General features: G+C 51.3%; 2 protein-coding genes across 4 annotated transcripts in view; one reads left to right on the top strand and one right to left on the bottom strand.

Annotated features, from left to right (window-relative positions):
• The window catches only part of ZC3H7B (zinc finger CCCH-type containing 7B), a 57,436-nt gene extending 36,402 nt beyond the window's left edge, over positions 1-21,034 (bottom strand). Inside the window, exons 1-2 of one of the 2 annotated variants that reach the window (XM_054469916.2) lie at positions 20,751-21,034; positions 3,879-3,937 (exon numbers count right to left, since the gene is read on the bottom strand). In XM_054469916.2, the coding sequence (XP_054325891.1) occupies positions 3,879-3,931 (53 nt within the window). In that variant the 5' untranslated portion in view covers positions 3,932-3,937; positions 20,751-21,034. The remainder of the gene's footprint in view (positions 1-3,878; positions 3,938-20,750) is intronic. The other variant, XM_063662957.1, reaches the window with a different exon arrangement.
• RANGAP1 (Ran GTPase activating protein 1) overlaps positions 20,143-24,657 on the top strand; it is a 54,894-nt gene continuing 50,379 nt past the window's right edge. Inside the window, exon 1 of one of the 2 annotated variants that reach the window (XM_054469920.2) lies at positions 20,143-20,480. The gene's annotated coding sequence lies outside the window, so the exon portion shown is untranslated. The remainder of the gene's footprint in view (positions 20,481-24,657) is intronic. The other variant, XM_063662958.1, reaches the window with a different exon arrangement.

The following is a 24,657-nucleotide window of genomic DNA, read 5'->3' as shown; positions in this document are numbered from 1 at the left end:
GGAGCGGGCAGGAAAAGGCAGGGAAGTATGAGCGTTGTCAGGGAATTAACACCTAGAACAGGCCTTGGGAAGGACCACAAACCAAATCCGAGACCACAGGCCCACAGACACTGAGGCACCGGGAGTCCACCTCAGGCCCCTCCCCTGTCCACTCCCACATAACACACACCCCAGCCAATGCCAGGTCTTCGCTGAGCCTGTCAGCCTCTCATGCTGGACTCAACAAATCATTCTAGGTGGGGTCTGGGCACCTGCTCCCTCCTGTGGCTAACGCTCCCTCAGTATGAAAGAGGGCATCAGCCCAGGAGAACTGAGGTTCATCTCTCCAATGGGCTCAATGGCCAGACTGGAAGGAAAGCTGGGCTTTGTCTCCCAGTCCCTCATTCCACAGAGGGAAAGACAGACACTCAGAGCAGCGCAGGGACTCGCCCAAGGCTGCTCGGCAGGAAGGCGTCGGATGCAGGGCTGGGGAGATCTTTCCGTTGCCTGGAGATGCTGCCAGTACCTGGGCAGGAAAGAGTGGCCTAGGCTAGTGCACGAGAGGTGGGCAGAGGTGCAACGCCGGGAGGGCTGTGTATGCACGTGCGTGTGGAAGGTGTCCCCAGTGGTGACATCGGGGCTCACCAGCCCACCTCTCACTTGCCTCCCCACTGTCTGGGCCCCAGCCCTGCCCTCCCTCCCCATACTGCTGCAGTGTCTGTCCCTCTATTGCCCCCACCAAGGACCCCATCACTATCTTCCTGGCCTCCTGCCTCCAGCCTCCCCTCTTCCAGCATCGACTCTACCTTTCATAGGTCATGCCTGGTCCTAAGACATCTTTTTTTTTTTTTTTGTCAGACAGAGTCTCGCTGTGTCGCCCAGGCTGGAGTGCAGTGGCCCAATCTCGGCTCACTGCAACCTCCGCCTGCCGGGTTCACGCCATTCTCCTGCCTCAGCCTCCAGAGTAGCTGGGACTACAAGCGCCCGCCACCACGCCCGGCTAATTGTTTGTATTTTTAGTAGAAACGGGGTTTCACCGTGTTAGCCGGGATGGTCGGGATCTCCTGATCTCGTGATTCGCCTGCCTTGGCCTCCCAAAGTGCTGGGATTACAGGCGTGAGCCACCGCGCCCGGCCGTAGACATCTTAAGGTCCTCTGCAAGCTGGGGCCAACCCACCAAGCCCAATTCACTTAGGGCTCTCAGGGTGTGCTAAGCACATGAGGCACACGTGCACCAACACAGCGTAGGAGGAGTGGGGCAAAAATAGCGGGACTGATGTGAAAAGCAGTGAGTCCCACTGTGCTTCCCGCAAAGCTTTAGGAGGCCAACAGACGGCTTCGGGGAGGCTGCCTTGTAGCTGGGCCTTCCTAGAACTCCCCTTTGGAAAGGAGAAGGAGGGGATGAGAGTGAACATTTACCCCAAGCACCACTGGTCCCTTAACCTTCACAATGACCCCAGAGGGGGAATGGGAGAACTGGGCTGGGAATCCAGCTCCACAGACATCAGTGACTGAGGCTGGGGACACAGAACTCTTCTTATGGAAGACAGCAGTGGCCGCAGTCACCTTGTTCACCAGACTGGCCTCTGAATAAATTGGAACACTTCCCCAAAATCAAACGCTCGCTCCCCAAAATGGGAGAGGACCTGCCGCCCATGAAGAGAGATGAGCTAGCAGCCGCTCTGATGACCAAGTCTGAGGAGGGTTTGCAAACTCCCAGCCATGGCAGCAGGTGGGGTTGGCCAACGGCCCAGGGAAGGGGTGCTGAACTTGGGGCTATGCTCTAGGTGCACCCAAAACCCCTAATCAAATCAGCCCAGTGCAGGACACCCTCCAGAAGCGGCCAGGAAAAGTGACTGCGTTGTGCGCTGAGGAAGGAGAATGTGTTGTGTCAATATGAACACTTGCTCTGTGACAGCAGCATGGATACCGAGGGCGTGTGAAAAGGGACGCAGTCTGCGGTGACACGGGTGAGAAAAGGCAAGGGAGTACGCTGGGCACAGCGGCACGCGCCCGCAATCCCAGCTACGTGGGAGGCTGAGGTAGGAAAACTGCTTGAGCCCAGGAGATTGAGACCTGCCTGGGCAACACAGGGAGACCCCATCACCAAGAAAAGAAAAGGCAAGGAGTGTTTTACTGGTCTGTGTGAGAGAACAAAAGTGGGGAGTATATAAGGGAACATAGAGGCAAATTCCAGTTTTATGGGGAGCCCTATTTAAGAAAAAGTACACAAAATGACGAACACAGGATTGCAAGGGTGCATGCCTTCCAGGGCCACGGAAGGGGCTCATGCAAGTGAGAGGCCACGATGCCCACGCTTCATTAGTGTTGTGATAATTATGCCTCTAAGGATCTATTTAAGAGCAATAAGAGAAAAAGGTTACTCAAAATATTTTGTGTGTAAAAAAAAGAGAAATAAAACAAAACAAATGTCAGGCTGGATGCGGTGGCTCACACCTATAATCCCAGCACTTTGGGAGGCCAAGGAGGGCAGATCACAAGGTCAGGAGTTCGAGACCAACCTGACCAACATGGTGAAACCCTGTCCCTACTAAAAATACAAAAATTAGCTGGGTGTGGTGGCAGGCGCCTGTAATCCCAGCTACTCAGGAAGCTGAGGCAGGAGAATCGCTTGAACCTGGGAGATGGAGGTTGCAGTGAGCCAAGATCGCACCACTGTATTCCAGCCTGGACAACAGAGTGAGACTCCATCTCAAAAAAAAAAAAAAAAAAAAAAGTGTGGCGTGTGGGTGCTCAGAGGCATACAATAGAAAGAATGTGAGTTTTGAGTTTTGTGGTCAACCAGGCTTGGGCTAGAATGCTATTCCTCAATAGCTCCATGACCTTAAACAAGTTGCTTAACCTCTGTGAGCCTCAACTTTCTCATCTGCAAAATGGAAATAAGGCTACCTACTTTACTGGGCTGTTGTGAAGATTAAAAAGATGATGGATTGGCCAGGCACAGTGGCTCATGTCTGTAATCCCAGCACTTTGGGAAGCTGAGGCAGGAGGATCACTTGAGCCCAGGAGTTTGAGACCAGCCTGGGCAACATAGCAAGACCCCTTCTCTACAAAAAAATTTTTTAAATGGCCTAGTGTGGTGGCTCACGCCTGAAATCCCAGCACTTCGGGAGGCCAAGGTGGGCGGATCACCTGAGGCCAGGAGTTCAAGGCAGCCTGGCCAACATGGCGAAACCCCATCTCTACTAAAAATACAAAATTAGCCAGGCATGGTAGCACACACCTGAAATCCCAGCTACTCGAGAGGCTGAGACAGGAGAATCACTTGAACCCGGGAGGCAGAAGTTGCAGTAGGCCAAGATCATGTCACTGCACTCCAGCCTGGGCAACAGGGCAAGACTGTCTCAAAAATAAAAAAAAATTAGCTGGGTATGGTGGTGTGCACCTATGGTCTCAGCTACATGGGAGGTGGAGGCAGGAGGATTGTTTGAGTCCAGGAGGTCAGAAGCACCATTCACTCCAGCTGGGGCAACAAGGAGAGACTCTGTCTCAAAGAAGACCCAGATGTGAAAGTCCCAGCATGGAGACAGGGATTGTAACAGAGGGACTATTGATTTATCAGAAAACTCGTGCAGTCATGCAAGAGAATTAACAGGGAGTGCAAATGTGAAGGGTGAGGGCAGAATTACCTACTGGACAAGATTGAAGGGTAACCTGGGCCAGGGAGCATGTGTGCATGTGGAGTTCACGTCCAGCCACACCAGCCCCTTCCTGGCTCCTCCCACGTGCCCGCACCCCAGCGCACACAGGAGCCTTGGCAGCAAAGGCTAGGCAGCAAAGGCTCTGCAGCAAGAAAAGGGAGCGCTGGGAGGGCGTGGCTCTCAGAGAACCCACCCTTGCCCACCCAGCCGTCCAGCCCCTGCCACATGCAGGCTTACTGAATGAACTGCAGCCCTTTCTCGATGTCCGCCTTCCGTTTCTGCCTCTCCATCAGTCTCTGGGGGAGAGAGCACAGTCCATCAGTCAGTCAGCAAGAGCCAGGTTGCCGTCGGCCACCACTACTTCATGGGCCCTGTGATTGGGTGCTCTCACTCCCACTCTCATTCCCTTCCCCATGTCGGGAGGCGTGTCCCTGAGGGCGACGACCGCCCTCAGGCCGGTGTCCTCCACACCCATGGCCCCCTGGACTCCTAGATTGTGTGGTACCCTCAAGGGACAAGGGGCACAGAGGGCACCTGCCCTTTCCCACACAGGCTTGAGCTACAATGTCATACGAATACCCTCAAGTCGAAGGGAAAACAGGGAAAACTCTTTTTTTTTTTTGGAGACAGAGTCTCCCCTGTTACCCAGGCTGGAGTGCAATGGCGCCATCTCGGCTCACTGCAACCTCTGTTTCCTGGGTTCAAGTGATCCTCTTGCCTCAGCCTCCCGAGTAGCTGGGATTACAGGAGCCCACCACCATGCCCAGCTAATTTTTGTATTTTTAGTAGAGACAAGGTTTCGCCATGTTGGCCAGGCTGGTCTTGAACTCCTGACCTCAGGTAATTCATCTGCCTTGGCTTCCCAAAGTGCGGGGATGACAGGCATGAGTCACCATGCCCGGCCTCCCTTTTTTTCTTTCTTTTTTTTTTTTTTTTTTTGAGATGGAGTCTCGCTCTATTGCCCAGACTGGAGTGCAGTGGTGCAATCTCAGCTCACTGCAACCTCCACCTCCTGGGTTCAAGCGATTCTCCTGCCTCAGCCTCTGGAGTAGCTGGGAATCCAGGCATGCACTACCACACGCCCAGCTAATTTTCGTATTTTTAGTAGAGACAGGGTTTCATTATGTTGGCAGGCTGGTTTCAAACTCCTGACCTCAGGTGATCTGCCTGCTTTGGCCTCCCAGAGTGCTAGGATTACAGGCGTTAGCCACTGTGCTCAGCCAACAAAGGCTTTCTTTTAGAGCGTATGTTCTAGCGCAGAGGCACACGACAATAAATATATCACATAATACAGGAAGGATACACGCAATTAAGAAAAAATAATAACATAGAGTGACAGAGTGACAGGGTGCTATAATTCTGAGTAGTCTGAAAGGCCACTTTGACCTTTTTTTTTTTTTTTTTTTTTTTTTAGCCGGAGACTCACTCTGTTGCCCAGGCTGGAGTGGAGTGCAGTGGTGTGATCTCAGCCCACTCCAACCTCCACCTCCCAGGTTCAAGTGATTCTTGTGCTTCAGCCTCCCAAGTAGCTGAGACTACAAGCACTTGCCACCATGCCCGGCTACTTTTTGTTTTTTTTTTTGAGAGGGAGTTCCGCTCTGTCACCCAGGCTGGAGTGCAGTGGCGCAATCTCGGCTCACTGCAACCTCCACCTCCCGGGTTCAAGCAATTCTTCTGCCTCAGCCTCCTGAGTAGCCAGGACTACAGGCACATGCCACCATGCCCAGCTAATTTTTTGTATTTTTAGTAGAGATGGGGTTTCACCCTGTTAGCCAGGATGGTCTCGATCTCCTGACCTCGTGATCTGCCCACCTTGGCCTCCCAAAGTGCTGGGATTACAGGCGTGAATCACCACGCCCAGCTTACTTTTTGCATTTTTAGTACAGATGGGGTTTCACCGTGTTGGCCAGGCTAGTCTCAAACGCCTGACCTCAAGTGATCCACCCGTCTCAGCCTCCCAAAGTGCTGGAATTATAGGCATCAGCCACTGCACCTGGCTCGCTTTGACATTTGAATGGAGATCTACGTGTATGATGTGAGGGAGCCAGCCCTGCAGATACCTGGTGGGAAAGGGCTCCGGGCAGAGGGAACAGTGAGTGCAAAGGTCCTGAGGGAGATGCCTTGTTGGTGTATCTGAGAATGTGCAAGGAGGCTGGTGAGGATGGAGCAGAGTGGGCAGTGGGGAGGGTGGTGAATAGGAAGGTCAGAGAGATCAGCAGGGAAGACCACATGTAGAGGTATTTTCATTTTCTTTTCTGAGACAGTTTCACTCTGTTTCCCAGAATGGCATGATCACTGCAGCCTCAAACTCCTGGGCTCAAAGGATCTTCCCACTTCAGCCTCCCAAGTAGCTGAGATCACAGGCGTGTGCCACCATGCCTCGCTAACCTTTAAAATTTTTTGTAGAGACAAGGTCTCACTATGTCGCCCAGGCTGGTCTTTTTTTTTTTGAGGCAGAGTCTTGCTCTGTCGCCCAGGCTGGAGTGCAGTGGCACAATCTTGGCTCACTGCATGCTCCGCCTCCCAGGTTCATGCCATTCTCCTGCCTCAGCCTCCCAAGTAGTTGGGACTACAGGCGCCCGCCACCACACCCGGCTAATTTTTTGTATTTTTAGTAGAGATGGGGTTTCATCATGTTAGCCAGGATGGTCTTGATCTCCTGACCTCGTCATCTGCCCGCCTTGGCCTCCCAAAGTGCTGGGATTACAGGCGTGAGCCACCGCGCCTGGCCTCTTAGGCTGGTCTTAAACTCCTGGTCTCAAGTGATCCTCCCACCTCAGCCTCCTAAAGTGATGGGATGACAGGCATGAGCCACGTACATCACCCAGCCCATAGAGGTTTTGTAGACAGGGCAGACTGTGGATTCCACCCTAAGGTAGAGGAGTCACAGGAGCTTTTAAACAAAAGGGCCACTCTATGTCTAGCTTTGCTCTACAAGAAAATGAGTTGTCACTGAATAACTGAGATTTATTTAAATCTCACAACATCCCCATCAGGCAGGAAAATAGTACTCCAAGAGGCTAGGAAAGTTATTCAAAGCCATGCAGTCAGCCTGGATACTGGGTTCAATGACACCGCGGAGATGGGCATCAGGCAGCCTGATTAACAACGCGTCAGGAGACCAAAGGCCCCAGCCCTGCAGGCACCTAACACCCCACACCCTTCTCTCCTCTGGGAAAAAAATTTCTTTGTTTTGAGATAGGGTCTCACTCTGTTGCCCAGGATGGAGTGCAGTGGTGTGATCTTGGCTCACTGCAGCCTCCATCTCCTGGGCTCAACTGATCTTCCCCCCTCCTCAGCCTCCTGAGTAGCTGGGACCACCACACATGGCTAATTTTTGTATTTTTTTTTTTTTTAGAGATGGGGTTTTGCCATGTTGCCCAGGCTGGTCTCGAACTCCTGGGCTCAAGAAATCCTCCCACCTGAGTCTCTCAAAGTGCTGGGAATATAGGCATGAGCCACCGCGCCCAGCCAGAAAATTCTTATAGGGAGGGTGTTACGGCCTGGATGTTTGTGCCCCCTCTCCCATTCATACGTCGAAGCCCTAAACCCTATATTTGGAGACAGGGCCCATAAGGAGCTAATTAAGGTTAAATTAGGTTATGATTCAATATTCTGTTGGATGAATTCTCTCTCTGCACCACATGGCTGCTGCCCAGGAATGGGGAAAGGATGGTATTGGCAATTCAAGACTGTCTTTCTGGCCGGGCACGGTGGCTCATGCCTATAATCTCAGCACTTTGGGAGGCCAAGGTAGGTGGATCACCTGAGGTCAGGAGTTCGAGACCAGCCTGGCCAACATGGTGAAACCCCATCTCTACCAAAAATATAAATTAGCTGGGGGCCAGGCGTGGTGGCTCATGCCTGTAATCCCAGTACTTTGGGAGGCCAAGGCAGGCGGATCACGAGGTCGAGTTCAAGACCAGCCTGGCCAACATGGTGAAACCCTGTCTCTACTAAGAATATAAAAATTAAGTTAGTTGGGCGTGATGGTACATGCCTGTAATCCCAGCTACTCGGGAGGCTGAGGCAGGAGAATCGCTTGAACCTGGGAGGCAGAGGTTGCAGTGAGCCAAGATTGCGCCGTTGCACTACAGCCTGGGCAAAAGATCAACTACCTGAGCCCAGGAAGTTAAGGCTGCAGTGAACCATGATTGTGCCACTGCACTCCAGCCTGCGCAGCAGAGTGAGACCCTGTCTTAAAAAAAAAAAAAAATGGCCAGGCGTGGTGGCTTATGGCTGTTAAGTCCAGCACTTTGGGAGGCCAAGGTGCATGGATCACCTGAGGTGAGGAGTTTGAGACCAGCCCAGCCAACATGGTGAAACCCTGTCTCTACTACAAATACAAAAATTAGCTGGGTGCGATGGCATGTGCCTGTAATCCCAGCTTCTCGGGAGGGCGATGCTGGAGAATTGCTTGAACCTGGGAGGCGGAGGTTGCAGTAAGCCGAGATCACGCCACTGCACTCCAGCCTGGGCAACAGAGCGAGACCCTGTTCAAAAAAAAAAAAAAAAAAAAAACGGCCGGGCACGGTGGCTTACTCCTATAATCCCAGCACTTTGGGAGGCCAAGGCAGGTGGATCATTTGAGGTCAGGAGTTCGAGACCAGCCTGGCCAACATGGCGAAACCCCATCTCTACTAAAAATACAAAAAGTAGCCAGGCTTGGTGGCACTCACCTATAGTCCCAGCTACTCGGGAGGCTGAGGCAGGAGAATTGCTTGAACCCGGGAGGCGGAGGTTGCAGTGAGCTGAGATCGTGCACTGCACTCCAGCCTGGGCGACAGAGAAAGACTCCATCTCAAAAAAATAAATAAATAAATAAAATAAAAATTAGAAAGGGCAAAAAACATAAAAAGGAAATTCACAGGAAAATAAATTATTAAGATACTCAAACTCACTGATTAAAAAAAGATGCTGGACCGGCGCAGCGGCTGACGCCTGTAATCCCAGCACTTTGGGAGCCCAAGGCGGGCAGATCTCCTGAGGTCAGGAGTTCAACACCAGCCTGGCCAACATAGTGAAAACCCGTCTCTACAAAAATACAAAAAAAAAAAAAAAATTAGCCAGGCATGATGGCGGGTGCCTGTAGTCCCAGCTACTTGGGAGGCTGAGGCGGGAGAATCGCTTGAATCCGAAAGACGGAAGGAAGTTGCTGTGAGCCGAGATGGCACCACTGCACTCCAGCCTGAGGGACAGAGAGAGACTCTGTCTCAAAAACAAAATCAAAAACACAAAAAAACACAAGATGCCAATTTTCACCCATGAGACTAAGGTGAAAAGAAAGCCTGATTGACGAGGGTGGCCCTGTACGTACACTGACAGTGTAAACTGGAATCATCTCTGAGAAGCAATTTAGCAACATGTACCAAAATGAGCAAGGCAGGCCCTGCTGGCTGCACCCCGCAGCCAGTTTCCCCGCTTGCTCCTTCAAGGTTGTCCATTTCCCAGGCACTCAAGTGAACCTTCACTGGGCTAAGCCAATCAGAATGGTCTTTTTCCCTTGCCAGTGATTGGCTTTGGTAAGGGCATGTGACATCTGGCCGGGTACGGTGGCTCATGCCTGTAATCCCAGCAGTTTGGGAGGCCGAGGCGGGCGGATCACAAGGTCAGGAGATCGAGACCATCCTGGCTAACACGGTGAAACCCCATCTCTACTAAAAATACAAAAAATTAGCTGGGCGTGGTGGCGGGCGCCTGTAGTCCCAGCTACTCGGGAGGCTGAGGCAGGAGAATTGCTTGAACCTGGGAGGCGGCGGAGGTTGTAGTGAGCTGATATTGTGCCACTGCACTCCAGCCTGGGCGACAGAGCGAGATTCCGTCTCAAAAAAAAAAAAAAAAAAAAAAAGTCTGACCCAAAACATTACCTGCTTCTGGAACTGCCCCATCTCATTTTTTATGTGAGAAAATAAACTCCCATTTTGAGCTAGGAATTCTGTTACTTGCAACCAAAATTCTTCCAAATGGTAAAATGTCCTTTCACTTTGACCCAGAAATTTCACTTCCAAGAATTTAATCTATGAAAATCCCTACACATGTACTCAATTATATTTGCATAGGATGTATTATGATTATAATTGTTTTGTTTTTGAGACAGGGTCTCTGCCGCCCAAGCTGGAGGTCACTTCAAACTCGACCTCCCAGGCTCAAGTGATCCTCCCACCTCAGCCTCCCAAGTAGCTGGGACCACAGGCACGCACCACCACGCTTGGCTAATTTTTTTGTATTTTTTGTAGAGACAGGATTTCACCACATTGCTCAGGCTGGTTTCGAATTCCTGGCCTCAAGCAATCTACCCATCTCAGCCTCCCAGTGTGCTGGGAGTAAAGGCATGAGCCACCATGACCAGCCAGGGATGTATTATGATTATTTATTATTATTATTTTAGAGGCAGGGTCTTACTGTATCACCCAGGCTGGAGTGCAGTGGCACCATCATGGCTCACTTCAGCCTTGACCTCCTCAGCTAAAGTAATCCTCTTGAAGTAGCTGGGACTACAGGTGTAGGACGTATTATTATTATTATTATTATTATTATTTTAAGACAGGGTCTCACTCTGTTGCCCAGGCTGTAGTGCAGTGGCACAATCTCAGCTCATTGCAGCCTCAGCCTCCCAAAAAGCTGGGACTATAGGAATGTGCCACCATGCCCAGCTAATTTTTTGTATTTTTTGTAGAGACAGGGTATCACCATGTTGTCCAGGCTGGTCTTGAACACCTGGACTCAGGTGATCTGCCCGCCTCAGCCTCCCAAAGTGCTGGAATTACAGGCATGAGCCACCACACTGAGCTAGGATGTATTTTTTTTTTTTTTTTTTTTTTTTTGAGACAGAGTCTCGCTCTGTCACCCAAGTTGGAGTGCAGTGGCACGATCTCCGCTCACTGCAAGCTCTGCCTCCCGGGTTCACGCCATTCTCCTGCCTCAGCCTCCCGAGGATGTATTATTTTTAAGAGTAAGTGAAAAACTAGAAGCAACCTTAATGTCTACCAGTAAAGGATTAACTTAATTAATTAATTTAATTTAATTAATTAATTTAATTCCATACCATGGAATACAATGCAGCTACTGAATCCATATGTATTGTCATGGAGATGCCTCCGTGCATGGTTGAGGAACAAAAAAAGAAGCAGATTTCTCTGTTGGGGGCTCTTCTTATTCTGCCCAGGTCTCAAGACCAACATCCCTGAGCTTCCATTTAAGGGACAGTGCTCCTGCTCTCTTCACTACCCGCTCCCCAGATGAGCTCTTGCATTTCATGATAACATGAGTCATGTTAACGACTCGCCTAGCTCTTCCTCCTGCCAGGCCCACCCCCTTCCCCAGTATTTCAGACTCATATCTCTTATATTCTGGGTAGTGGTACCTGGAAGTCCAACAACCAGGCTGCCTATGACTTCCATCCCTTTCTTAATCCTGGGCCCTCTACCTGGAATGCCCTCTGCTACACACACCTTCCCAACTCCTACTCATCCTTTAAGACCCAGATTAGATGCCTCTGTGTCCAAAGTCCTCTTTGGTGCCATCTCAGCTGGACTGGCTGTTTCTCCAACTGAACACATTCCAAACCGAACTCAGCGTCTTCTCCCCTAATCCTACTCCTCTTCCATTATTCCCTGACTCTATTCATAGCTCTGAGCATCATCCTGTTCTCAGCCACCTTTACCTCATAAATAATTCCCCACACTGCAACCCCTCATATCCTCTCCACAAGCATGGCTATCTCTCGGGCCCTCAACATCTCTTGCCAAGTTTCCAATGTGCCCCCTCCAATATGCTCCGATTCAGTGGTCTGAGATATTTGTGTAACACATACGCCAATGTCACTCCCTCACTGAAAACTGATGTGCACACACGCACGTATACACACGACTGAATGCAGGCTAAAAACCAGAAAAAAAAGGTGAGGCTGGGCACGGTGGCTCACGTTTGTAATCTTAGCACTTTGGGAGGCCGAGGCGGGCGAATCACTTGAGGTCAGGAGTTCGAGACCAGCCTGGCCAACATGGTGAATCCCATCTCTACTAAAAATACAAAAAATTGCCAGGAGCAGTGGCTCATGCCTGTAATCCCAGCACTTTGGGAGGCTGAGGCGGGCGGATCACGAGGTCAGGAGATCGAGACCATCTTGGCTAACATGGTGAAACCCTGTCTCTACTAAAAATACAAAAAAATTAGCCAGGCGTGCTGGCGGGCACCTGTAGTCCCAGTTACTCGGGAGGCTGAGGCAGGAGAATGGCGTGAACCCAGGAGGTGGAGGCTGCAGTGAGCCCAGATAGGGCCACTGCACTCCAGCCTGGGTGACAGAGCGAGAATCCATTAAAAAAAAAAAAAACAAAAAAAACTCCCTTTTTAAAACAGTAACAGAAGGTCATTGTAAAAGCTTTGGAAATTATAGGCAAGTATTAAAAAATAAGCCAGAATCACCCAGAGCTTAGAGTGACTGTCTAACACTGCGGCATACCCTGTTCCTCTTGAGCAGTTAATTAGTCACTGCTCCCGCTCCCAGGGAGCTTGGAAATCCTTGTGGTGCATCCTTGGGCATCAAGAGAGTTTCCAGTGCTGCTCTGCTTGCTTTCATGCCTGGTGCTGACAGGGAGGCAGGCTGGGCCATGCAATCCACCAGCCCTGGGTTCAAATCCCAGCACTGTCCCACACTGGCTTTCAGGGCACCTCCCGGAGCCTCAGTTTTGTCATCTGGGAGACAGGGACGAAGATACACACCTGACAAGACAATTTTGCAGCTCCACCTGGTGTGCCTCCCCCAGAAGGGGTCAGAAATTCATGTTTCCGCTAAACTGGGTGCTGTAGAGAGCACTCACGACAGACATAATTATCCTGTAAATTTTCAATCAGTCAGTGTTGATTTCTTTTTTTTCTTTTCTTTTTTTTTTTTTGAGACGGAGTCTCGCTCTGTCGCCCAGGCTGGAGTGCAGTGGCGCGGTCTCGACTCACTGCAAGCTCCACCTCCCGGGTTCACACCATTCTCCTGCCTCAGCCTCCCGAGTAGCTGGGACTATGGGCACCCGCCACCACTAATTTTTTGTATTTTTAGTAGAGACGGCTAATTTTTTGTATTTTTAGTAGAGACGGGGTTTCACTGTGTTAGCCAGGATGGTCTCGATCTCCTGACCTTGTGATCCGCCCACCTCGGCCTCCCAAAGTGCTGGGATTATAGGCGTGAGCCACCGCGCCTGGCCATCAGTGTTGATTTCTTTGCAGTTTCCCTGCCCAGTCCAGGCCTTGATTCAGGCCTGGATCAAGGCAGACAGTGAAGAAGATTCAGGAATATTCTGAAGGCTATTAAATGATCACAACTGCAACCCCTGATGCCGATTCGACAGGATCTGTTTGGCAAGGGCAATTCTGTGGCCAACCTGCTACTATTATTCATTTATTCAACAAATAACCATGAAGCACTTTTAGTGCAAGGGGCCCTACCAGGTGCTAGGGGAACACGGTTAATAAGGTCCTTTCCCTGGTGGAGCTTGTCATCCATGGGCAGGAAGACAAATAAACCAGCGTGAAATGCACACGACAAGTAAAAATAGAGATCAGAGTCACAAGGAAGCTGAAGCAGGAAGCGTGGCATGGAGTGATGGAAAGTACATTAGGGCCGGATGCGGTGGTTCATGCCTGTAATCCCAGCACTTTGGGAGGCTGAGGTGGGCAGATCACTTGAGGCCAGGAGTTCAAGACCAGCCTGGCCAACATGGTGAAACCCCATCTCTAATAAAAATACAAAAATTAGGCCAGGCGTAGCGGTGGGCACCTGTAATCCCAGCTACTCAGGAGGCTGAGGCAGGAGAATCACTTGAACCCAGGAGGTCAAGATTGCAGTGAGCCGAGATCACACCACTGCACTCTAGCCTGGGTGACAGGGAGAGACTCAAAAAGAGAAAAAAAGAAAGAAAGCAGACTGGGAGTTTAGGGAAGGCCCTTAGGAGGAAGCTGACATTTAAGAGAGATAGGTAGCCAGCCATGGAAGATAGGAGGTGGGGTAAGAGGGCACCTACCTAGCAGGGGACAGGGCACAGGCAATGTGCCCTGAGGTGGGAACAAGCTGATAATTTTCCAGGAAAACTCAGAAGGCCACCGTGGCTGCAGCGCCCGAGCGAGGGCAAGCCACGTGGGAGGCAAAGTGCAAGGGGCAGGCGAGGCTGGTCTCAGAACCACTCACAGGCCATGCCGGGAGCCAGGGCTGTGTTTTGCGTGTGTCAGGAAACTGCAGGAGAGTTTTCAGCAGAAGAGTGACAGGAACTAATTTATTTCGCAAGAAGATCCTTTTGGCTACTGCAGGGAGGACGTATGACAAGAGAGGATACTGGGAGATTGGTTAGGAGGCTACTGCAGTGGTTCAGGCCTGGATCAAGGCAGACAGTGAAGAAGATTCAGGAATATTCTGAAGGCTATTAAATGATCACAACTGCAACCCCTGATGCAGATTCGACAGGATCAGTATGGCCGTTTCACAGAAAAGGAGACAGAAGCCAAGAATGACAAAATAATCATGCCTCCGTCATACAACTCAGGACTTTGGGCTCCCTGCCCTGCATTCCTCAGCCTGTGGAGGGAGAGGGATGACACAGGGATGCTCCAGGGAACAAGAGCATAGCTGAACCAGGGCGATCTCTGAAAACCCCAGGAGGGCCAGAGCCCCCACCTTCCCTGCAGCCCTCACAGGAAGTGCTCAAGGAATGATCATCAGCTGACCCCAGCACTTCAGTAACACAAACCAATCAGAAGACACAGTTCTCGGTCTCAGGGAATCCAATACCCTGTTCCCCTCCCAAGTCACATTGTGGACTGGGTAGGAAGAGCAGTGGGTGGGTGATGCCTCAGTCTTTTTCTTCTGAAAAACAGGGACACCTCTTACCTTACCTCAAAAGACTGTCATGACAATTAATGAGAGACTGTGGACACAGCAGGACACAAATGTTGGTGGTAGTTAGGATTTCCAGACTGATAAGAAAAGAGCTTCGAGGAAACTGGAAGTAACCTGAAAGCTGTCTCCTGCATGGCAGCTAAGACCTCGGATGCCAGGTGGCTTCATCTGACTCCCTTCTCTACCTCAGCTGTGTGATCTCAGAAGTGTCACTTAGTCTTTCTGAGCCTCAGGCTCCTCATCTACAAGATGGGGCTGCCAATGATTGCTCCGGTCTCGAGGAGCTGTTAAGTGGATTCAATAAGAGAAGGCATAGGAAATGTCAAACACGATGCTGGTATACAGTGTTGTTAACTATATGGGGACTGCTGTTATATGGGTGTTATATGCTGCTATATGGGTGATCGTATCCCCACGATCCCCACCAAGCTCGTGTCTCAGCCTCTGATGCTGAGGAGCTGTGATGCTGCACAACTGAAGTTACCAGATGTTTCTGAAGGGAACAAGGGTTCTGAATGCAGGAATGTCCCTCCCTCTGGGCCTCCATAGCCCGGTGGGGAGACAGCACCAACACAACCAACACGCCTGGAAGAAACAGTCTCCCTGGGGGGAATGAATTTGGTGGGAAGCAGTCTGTAGCTGGTGCTGACAGAGGAAGGAAAACAAGCTTGTTTTCCAGGGACCATGAAATGTGACGAAAGGAGCTGACTTCAGGCCCAGTGCAGGCTCATGCCTATAATCCCAGCAGTCGGGAGGCCGAGGCGGGTGGATCACGAGGTCAGGAGTTCAAGACCAGTCTGACCAACATGGTGAAACACCGTGTCTACTAAAAATACAAAAAAAAAAAAAAAAAAAATTATCCAGGTGTGGTGGTGCACACCTGTAATCACAGCTACTCAGGAGGCTGAGGCAGGAGAATTGCTTGAACCCGGGAGGCAGAGGTTGCAGTGAGCCGAGATCGCACCACTGCCCTCCAGCCTGGGTGACAGAATGAGACTGTCTCAAAAAAAAAAAAAAAAAGAAAGGAGCTGACTTCTGTGGAGGCTCCTGGGAGCTGACGCACAGCCCATCATCAGCCCAGGCTGAGCCTCCAGCTTGGGGCTGCAGCACCTCCACCCCCTGCTGTCTAAATAACCCCAGGTCTCCCCTGAGGCTCCTTCCCAGGCCCACACCAGGCCAGCTCCAGAGCCAGACATCCTGGGTTGGCTCTGCAGCTCTGCCCCTTCTGCACTTCACTGAACCTCTCTATGCCACAGTTTCTTCACCTGTAAAATGGGGATAATTACAGTGCCTCTCTTTAGGGCTGTTGAAAGAATTAAATAAAGGCTGGGTGCAGTGGCTCACGCCTGTAATCCCAGCACTTTGGGAGGCTGAGGCGGGTGGATCACTTGAGATCAGGAGTTCAAGACCAGCCTGGCCAACATGGCAAAACCACGTCTCTACTAAAAATACAAAAATTGGTCAGGTGTGGTGGCGGACACCTGTAATCCCAGCTACTCGGGAGGCTGAGGCAGGAGGATCACTTGAACCCGGGAGGTGGAGGTTGCAGTGAGCTGAGATCGCACCATCGCACTCCAGCCTAGGCGACAAGAGCAGAACTCCGTCTCAAAAAAAAAAAAAAGAATTAAATAAGCTAATTTAGGAAAAAGCACTTGCAACAGTGCCTAGAGAATTGCTGGTTCAGTGATTACTAAATTAATAAAAATTTTTAAACACTTCTAGCTCCTTTCATCGGAGTTTCTTATCCTGATCCCCAAGCATGGGTTATCATTAAATATCATCAAATCTCAGGGCTCCTTTTCAGAAGGGGAAACTGAGGCCCAGAGAATCGAAAGGATCATGATGGCAGAGCCTGACTTGAACCCAATGTCACATATCTGCCCACTAGACTGTGGCTGTACCAGGTGACCTGTTCTTCTTTATATATCCCTGCCTTTGTCCATCTCAATGCCTCTGCTTAGAACACCCTTTCTCTGGCTTTTCAACCTATCTTTCAGATGTTCAAATGGCACTTCTAGGAAGATCTTCCACTCTTGGGCAAAATAAACCTTCCTCCTCTACACTGGGGCATAATTCAATTTGACAACACAATGGCTGAGTGTGTCATCCTGGCACCGCCTCTGGGGCTGGAGGCACAGAGGGTGAATCAGACCCAGTTCCTGTCCTTGGGAAGCTCAGATTAATGGTCCATATCTATCTCACCCCAAGCTCCAAGCTCCTCCAAGGTGCTGGGCCAGCACCCAGCAGGCACTAAGGAACCAAACTTGCTCAGATCCCCACGCTCAGGGACCGGTCCTCCTTCTACTGCCATTCTGCTTTCTGCAGTTAGAAACCTACGGAGAGTGCTTTCACTGGGCCAGCCCCTCGGGGCCCTGGGACACAGAGCCAGTTTAGGAGAACTCCTTGGTCTTGGGGAGCCTGTTGACAATGCTACCCCAGTTTCATTTGCTAATTCAGACCATCCAGTCTCTGTTTTTGTTTTTTTGAGACGGAGTTTCACTCTGTCGCCCAGGCTGGAGTGCAGTGGCGTGATCTTGGCTCATTGCAACCTCCACCCCCCAGGTTCAAGAGATTCTCCTGCCTCAGCCTCCTGAGTAGCTAGGATTACAGGCACCCACCAGCATGCCCAGCTAATTTTTTTTTTTTTTTTTGAGACAGTCTCGCTCTGTCGCCCAGGCTGGAGTGCAGTGGCATGCTCGGCTCACTGCAAGCTCTGCCTCCCGGGTTCAACCAATTCTCCTGCCTCAGCCTCCCAAGTAGCTGGGATTACAGGTATGTACCGCCACATCCAGCTAATTTTTGTACTTTTAGTAGAGGTGGGGTTTCACCATGTTGGCCAGGATGGTCTCAATCTCTTGACCTCGTGATCTGCCTGCCTCGGCCTCCCAAAGTGCTGGGATTACAGGCGTGAGCCACCGCAGCTGGCAAATTTTTGTGTTTCTAGTGGAGGCTGGGTCTCACCATGTTGCCAGGTCTGGTCTCGAACTTTTGACCTCAAGTGATCAGCTCGCCTTGGCTTCCCAAAGTGCTGGGATTACAGGACAGTCCCTGTTCTTGCTTACATATCTGAGAGGAAGGTGGTGCAGAAGGCAGGAGCACACTCAAGAGTCAAGAAGGCCTGGATTCAAATCCTGCAGATTGACCTTGGGCTGGGCACACAAATCCCGTGTTCCTCACTTTCTTCATCTGTGAAGTGGAGATTACAATGCCCACCCCTCACGGAGCTACTATAACAATTAGAGAGAATGTAAGTCAACTTCCCAGCACAGAAGCAATTGTGGCTAACCCAGAAATTCCCTTCTCCACCCTGGCAAGCCTCCCCATTCTTTCAAGTTCAAATTCTACTTCCTAGAAGAAGCCTTCTCTAACTTTTCCAGGTAGCCTTGAGCTCTCTTCTCTCCACTCCCACTGCACTGACCCCAGAATTCTTGTGTTCTCATTGGTTCACTAGAGTCAACTTTCTCTTTCCAGCCAGATAATAAATGACAAAGTCAATTGCAAACCTGCCCCACAGCATCTCACAAGAGGCACTTGAAAAGTAACTTGCAGACAGGCATGAGGTGGCTTACGCCTGTAATCCCAGCACTTTGGGAGGCCGAGGTGGGTAGATATGTTGAGCCCAGGAGTTCACTTGAATCCAGATATGTTGTACCCAGGAATCACTTGAACCCGGGAGGCGGAGGTTGCAGTGAGCTAAGATGGTGCCACCGCACTCCAGCCTGGGTAACAGAGTGAGACTCTGTCAAAAAAAAAAAAAAGAAAGAAAGAAACTTGCAGCAGCCAGGTTTGGTGGCTCATGCCTGTAACCCTATCCCTTTGGGAGGCCAAGGCAGGAGGATTGCCTGAGCCCGGCAGACTGAGCTACAGTTGTGCTACTGTACTCCAGCCTGGGTGACAGAGTGAGACCTTATCTCAAAATAAAAAATAAAAAGAAGGCCGGACATGGTGGCTCACGCCTGTAATCCCAGCACTTTGGGAGGCCGAAATGGCTGGATCACGAGGTCAGGAGATCAAGACCATCCTGGCTAACACGGTGAAACCCCGCCTCTACTAAAAATACAAAAAATTAGCTGGGCGTGGTGGCGGGAGCCTGTAGTCCCAGCTACTCAGGAGGCTGAGGCAGGAGAATGGCGTGAACCCGGGAGGCGGAGCTTGCAGTGAGCCAAGATCGCGCCACTGCACTCCAGCCTGGGCGACAGAGCGAGACTCCATCTCAAAAAAGTAAAATAAAATAAAATAAAAAAATGAAAAGTAACTTGCTAAGGTGGCCCAGGACTCTGGGAAAGGGTGACGATTTGGAGCCAGAAAACTGGGTGGGAATCCTACCTCTGCTGTCTGACTTTCCAGCAAGACACACAATTCGGCCTAAGGTTTCTTATCTAGAAAATGTCTACCTGACACAGTTGCTATGGAGGACAGATGAGCCAACACATGTGAAAGCCCTTTTGTTATAAACTAAAAAGTGATATTTGAGGGATTATTATTTTCAGATTGAAGGATTATTTTCAGATTCTCTATCCACGTCTCAACTGACATCTCAGCTTTCCTACTAAGACTCGAGAGATCAGCACATCCCACCAAGCTTCTCAGCCTCACAATAATCTACTAAAACCCCCATTCCTGTCTAACCTATACAAAAGCCAGCAGCTAAGAACACACAGCATCTACGGAACAGAAACTTTATCCCAGCTCAGGGACAACAAAGTCTCTCTCCGATCCTCAGATCTCATCCCTCCTGGACAGGTTCTTTCTTCCCACCTTAAGTCTCCCCACTTCTCAAACACGCTCCATCCAACTGTTGACCAGGTGTCATTTCCACCTTGCTGTCCAACTTCTGGGGGAGGTGGACATGGGGAAAGAAGACCACCACGGAGGGGATGGCCGTATGTGTGTGGGGGAAGTATTGATAGTAGAACTAAAGATTCTGCCAGCATTTTGTGTCCAACACAGTTGCTATATGTACTATAATTATCTCATTTGTGTGAAAATTCAAGGATCTGCATTCTGCTATTTTCATCAGGCTGAACTGCAGATGCTGAGGAATATGGCAAGAAGTTGGGGTTCAAAGTCTGATGCCAAAGCTAGCAACCCGAGAAATAAAACCGCTGATCACCAGCTCCCCATTCAGGCCCAGCCCCCTTTTCGAGCCCCCAGACTCCCCACGCAGGGCCCTAGCCCCCTAGTCTTCCCCATCAATGCCCTGTTGGCAATACAGCCATCAGGTTCTATCAGAGTGAGCTGTTTTTATATGATTATTTTCCCCCCTGGGAAAACGGCTTTGTCTGTGAAAGTCCCCCCAACCAGGCGCCTTATAAACATCCAAAACAGACAGAGTTAAGGAGAAAGGAGGGGAAAGGAGGAGGGAGCAAGCCCGGAGAGGGGCCCCGAGGCTCGCTGCGGGCAGGATGGGGGTATGAGGCCGGGGTCGGCGACTCCCAGGCCCCCAGCCCCGTCAGGGCGCCCCCCTCCGCAGGCTCCAGAGCCGGGGTCCGCAGCCGCCTAGCACTCCCTGGACGGCCGCGGGCCTCCCACAGGCCTCGGAGTCCAGAGACTGATCCTGCGACCGGAAACGCCCCCCTACCCAGCAGGCCCAGACCGCGCCCCCCTTTCCTGCCGCCCCCTTCCCGCGGGCCCGGCTGCAGGCCCCGGATCCCCGGGCTCGCGTGGCCGCCGCAGCCGAAAGGGGCGGCCCGTCGGGCGGCCCCGCTCCCCGGCCCTCCCCGCGGCCCCTCCAACTCTGGGTGCTGCGGGGCCAAGGAGAACACAAAAGGAAGGGGGGCCCTGCCAGCGACGCCCCTGCCAGCCCCCGAGACTCCCTGCGCGGGGCCGGCAAAGCATCCGGACACCCCAGAAGCTCCGGACGCCGAAGAGAGAGGCCCCACGAAAATTTCAAGACACCTCCTGGGGGCTGCAGGGGTGGCCAAGTCTCCCCAGCGCCAGGTGCCCCCGGCCGCACGGTAACTTTTAAACTTTGGGGCAGGGCACGGGGACCGGGATCCCCAAAAAGGAGGAAATGGGGGTTTAGAGACGATTTATTTTTTGCAAAATCCCACTTTCCAGGTGGCCCGGCGCGCGGCCCCGGCCTGGACAGGGCTCTCCGCGCCTCTTCCCCAGCCCGGCCCGGCCCGGCCCGGCCCGGGCGTCCCCGAACCCTCGCGCGCGGGCGGCTCCAGACGCAGTGGCCCCGGCCTCTGCCCCGCGGGGCTCGGGCCGCGCCAAGCACTCACCTCCACCGGGCTGCGCTCCCCGCGGGCCTGCGCCGAGCCCGATAAATGGTATACTATGACTAGAGGTATGATTACGTTATTATTATTAGTAATAATAAGAGTAAATGCTATTTAATTACGGGCGGCCGCATCCTGCTCCCGGCGCCGCCGCCCCGGCAGCTCCGTCCATGTGGCTCTGGAGCGCTTTACTTTCATTTCCAGCCCCTCGGCCGGCCGCTCGCGGCAGCACCCGCTGGAGGCACAGTCTCCCTGCAGCTCTTCCTCCTCGGGTCCTAGAGAGCTCGGCTCCCGTCGCCTCGCCGCGCCCGGGGTGGGCGGCGCGGGCTGCGCACCTGGGGAGAAGGCGGGGGGGGGGCGGGGTGGGCGAGTCGGGGAAGCCCCATTCCCCGTCGAAAGCTCATGCCTGGAATTCACCTTTATTTTCTTTAAAAGTGTCCTGCCTTTTAGAGGGGTTTCTTTTGGCAGTTCTGCATTTCTGGGCTGATGCTGCTCAAACCCAGCACCTCCGCCCTTCCCCATCTGTGTCAAAAGTCCCCCCGCCCCCCCTCCTCCGGCTTCCAGGTGCTTTCATGGAAGGCTGCCCCAAACCCTGGTTGCGTTGTGCCCTTCTCATAGATGGGAACCGGAGACACATAGAAGAATCAGGACCTCACTTGGCTGGAGTTTTATGTATAGGATGTTAAAAAAATATTGAATGACACTTGTTAAAGACTACAAGGCCGACTTTATTGGCATCACGATGGGTGTAGGGACCACTGCAGTGGGTTTTGCGGTCGGGGAGAGTATTTGGGTTCAATTCAGAATTCAGCATGGGCAACTGGGAATTTATAAGGAAGGAGAAAGGATCCACTGATTGAGGGCCAGTGCATAGGAAACTGCATCAGAGATGAGAGGATTCTGGCTTAAACCCATCTAACAGGATTCTTGCTGAAGGCAGGCCAAGGTGATCAGACATCACCTGGGGAATGGTAGCAAATGAGGAACCTAATTAGATATTGACAATCAGGGCTGGGTGCAGTGGCTCACGCCTGTAATCTCAGCACTTTGGGAGGCCGAGACGGGTGGATCACCTGAGGTCAGGAGTTCAAGACCAGCCTAGCCAACGTGGTGAAACCCCATCTCTACAAAAATACAAAAATTAGCCAGGCGTGGTGGTGGGTGCCTGTAATCCCAGCTACTCGAGAGGCTGAGGCAGGAGAATCACTTGAACCCTGGAGGTGGAGGTTGCAGTGAGCCAAGATCGTGCCATTGCACTCCTGCCTGGGTGACAGGGTGAGACTCCGTCTCAAAAAAGAAAAAAAAAAAAGATATTGACAATCAGGTATGGAGAATGAGGGAGTCTAGCTAAACCAACTTAGCAGGATTCTTGCCAAAATTGGACAATGCAGTCCAGGGGCAGTGGCTCACGCCTGTAATCCCAGCACTTTGGGAGGTTTAGGCAGGAGGTTCACTTGAGCCCAGGAGTTCAAGACCAGCCTGGGCAACATAGTGAGACCCTGTCTCTACAAAAAATTAAAGAATTAGCTGGCGTGGTGGCATGCGCCTGTAGTCCCAGCTATTCTGGAGGCTGAGGCAGGAGGATCACTTGAGGCTAGGAGTTTGAGGCTGCAGTGAGTGATGATCATGCCACCTGCACTCCAGCCTGGGTAACAGAGCAAGGCCCTGTCCCTAAAAACAAAACAAAACAGGCCGGGCACGGTGGCTCACATCTGTAATCCCAGTACTTTGGGAGGCTGAGGTGGGCGGATCATGAGGTCAGGAGATCGAGACCATCGTGGCTAACATGGTGAAACCTCGTCTCTACTAAAAATACAAAAAATTAGCCGGGCATGGTGGTGGGCACCTGTAGTCCCAGCTACACAGGAGGCTGAGACAGGAGAATGGCGTGAACCCGGGAGGCGTAGCTTGCAGTGAGCCGGAATCGCGCCACTGCACTCCAGCCTGGGTGACAGAGCAAGACTCTGTCTCAAAAAAAAAGAAAAGAAAAGGGCCAGGAGGCTGGCATCGGTAGGTTTTCTGGGAAGTCCCATGTTGTCAGTCCCATGTTGTCACAGTGTGCTCTATGTCCCCACGTTAAAGCTGAAATAGCAGTAACAGCCACCACTTCTTTACTATGAGCCAAACACTTTGCATATGTTGATTCTTTTACCCTCTTAAAAACCCTGTAGCTCGGCACGGTGGCTCACATCTGAAATCCTAGCACTTTGGTACGCCAAGGTAGGTGGATCACCTAAGGTTAGGAGTTCGAGATCAGCCTGGCTAACATAGTGAAACCCTGTCTCTACAAAAAAATACAAAAGTTAGGCCAGGCGCAGTGGCTAATGCCTGTAATCCTAGTACTTTGGGAGGCCGAGGCACGTGGATCACGAGGTAAGGAGATCGAGACCATCCCAGCTAACATGGTGAAACCCCATCTCTACTAAAAATACAAAAAATTAGCCGGGCATGGTGGCGGGCGCCTATAGTCCCAGCTACTCGGGAGGCTGAGGCAGGAGAATAGCATGAACCCGGGAGGCGGAGCTTACAGTGAGCGAGATCACGCCACTGCACTCCAGCCTGGGCAACGGAGCGAGACTGTCTCAAAAAAAAAAAAAAAAAAAAATTAGCCGGGTGTGGTGGTGGGCACCTATAATCCAAGCTACTCAGGAGGCTGAGGCAGGAGAATCACTTAATCCCAGGAGGCAGAGGTTGCAATGAGCCGAGATCACACCATTGCACTCCAGCCTGGGCAACAGAGTGAGACTCCATCCAAAAAAAAAAAAAAAAAAAAAACCTGTAAGATAGGGATTGTTTTTTACCCTTTTTCAGATAGGAACAGAAACAAAACAGTTCTGTGACTTGATCAAGGTTACACAGCTAAGAAAGAGGCAGAGGTAGGATTCAGTCCCAGGCTTGTGCACTTATAAGGCATGACCACAGCACCATGACATGGACATCTTAATTCCAGATCTGTCACTAGCTACCCCCAAGGGCTTGTCATGTGATTGACTCACTGGAGAAAGGGAGTCAGAGGCTCATGCTCCTAACTGAGGAACTGACAGGTACATACATAATTTGTTTATCCCTTCTTCAATGAGCACATTCTGCATCAGGCTTATCTCCTGGGAGAGCCTGAGTGCAAGGCAACCTTGGTTGCAGCCATGTGCAGGGCTTATTCATTCATTCACTCAGCAAACATTCACTCAAAGGTCCCAGGTCTCCACAGCTCCAGGATGGTCCCAGGTTCTAGCCTTCCAGGCAGGAATCTTAACTTGGGGTTTAGGGAAGGGCTCTGAAAATGTACAAACAACTTTAGGCTTAGGTTCCCTTTTCATCATTGTAAATTGGGGGTGCTATGGACTGAATGTCTATGTTTCATCAAAATTCATATGTTGGGCTGGGCATGGTGGCTCACTCCTATAATCCCAGAACTTTGGGAGGCCAAGGGGGGCAGATCACCTGAGGTCAGGAGTTTGAGAACAGCCTAGCCAACATGGTGAAACCCCATCTCTACTGAAAATACAAAAATTAGCCAGGCATGGTGGCACATGCCTGTAGTCCCAGCTATTCAGGAGGCTGAGGCAAGAGAATGGCTTGAACCTGGGAAGTAAAGGTTGCAGTGAGCCGAGATCGTGCCACTGCACTCCAGCCTGGGTGACAGAGCGAGACTCCATCTCAAAAAAAAAAAAAAAAAAAATCATATGTTGAATCTCTAATCCCTGATTTGATGGTATTAGGAGGTGGTGCCTTTGGGAGATAATTAGGTCATGAAAATGAAGCCCTGATGAATGGAATTAGTGCTCTTATAAGAGACATCGGGGAGATTCTCTCTCTGCCAAATGAGGATACAGCAAGAAAGCAGCCATCTATAAACCAGGAAGGCAACCCTCACCAACAACCTGATCGTGCTGGGACCCTGGTCTTGGAC

The sequence above is a fragment of the Pongo pygmaeus genome, chromosome 23 (assembly GCF_028885625.2).
Source record: "Pongo pygmaeus isolate AG05252 chromosome 23, NHGRI_mPonPyg2-v2.0_pri, whole genome shotgun sequence".
Lineage (NCBI taxonomy): Eukaryota > Metazoa > Chordata > Mammalia > Primates > Hominidae > Pongo > Pongo pygmaeus.
This window is presented reverse-complemented; position numbering and strand designations above follow the sequence as displayed.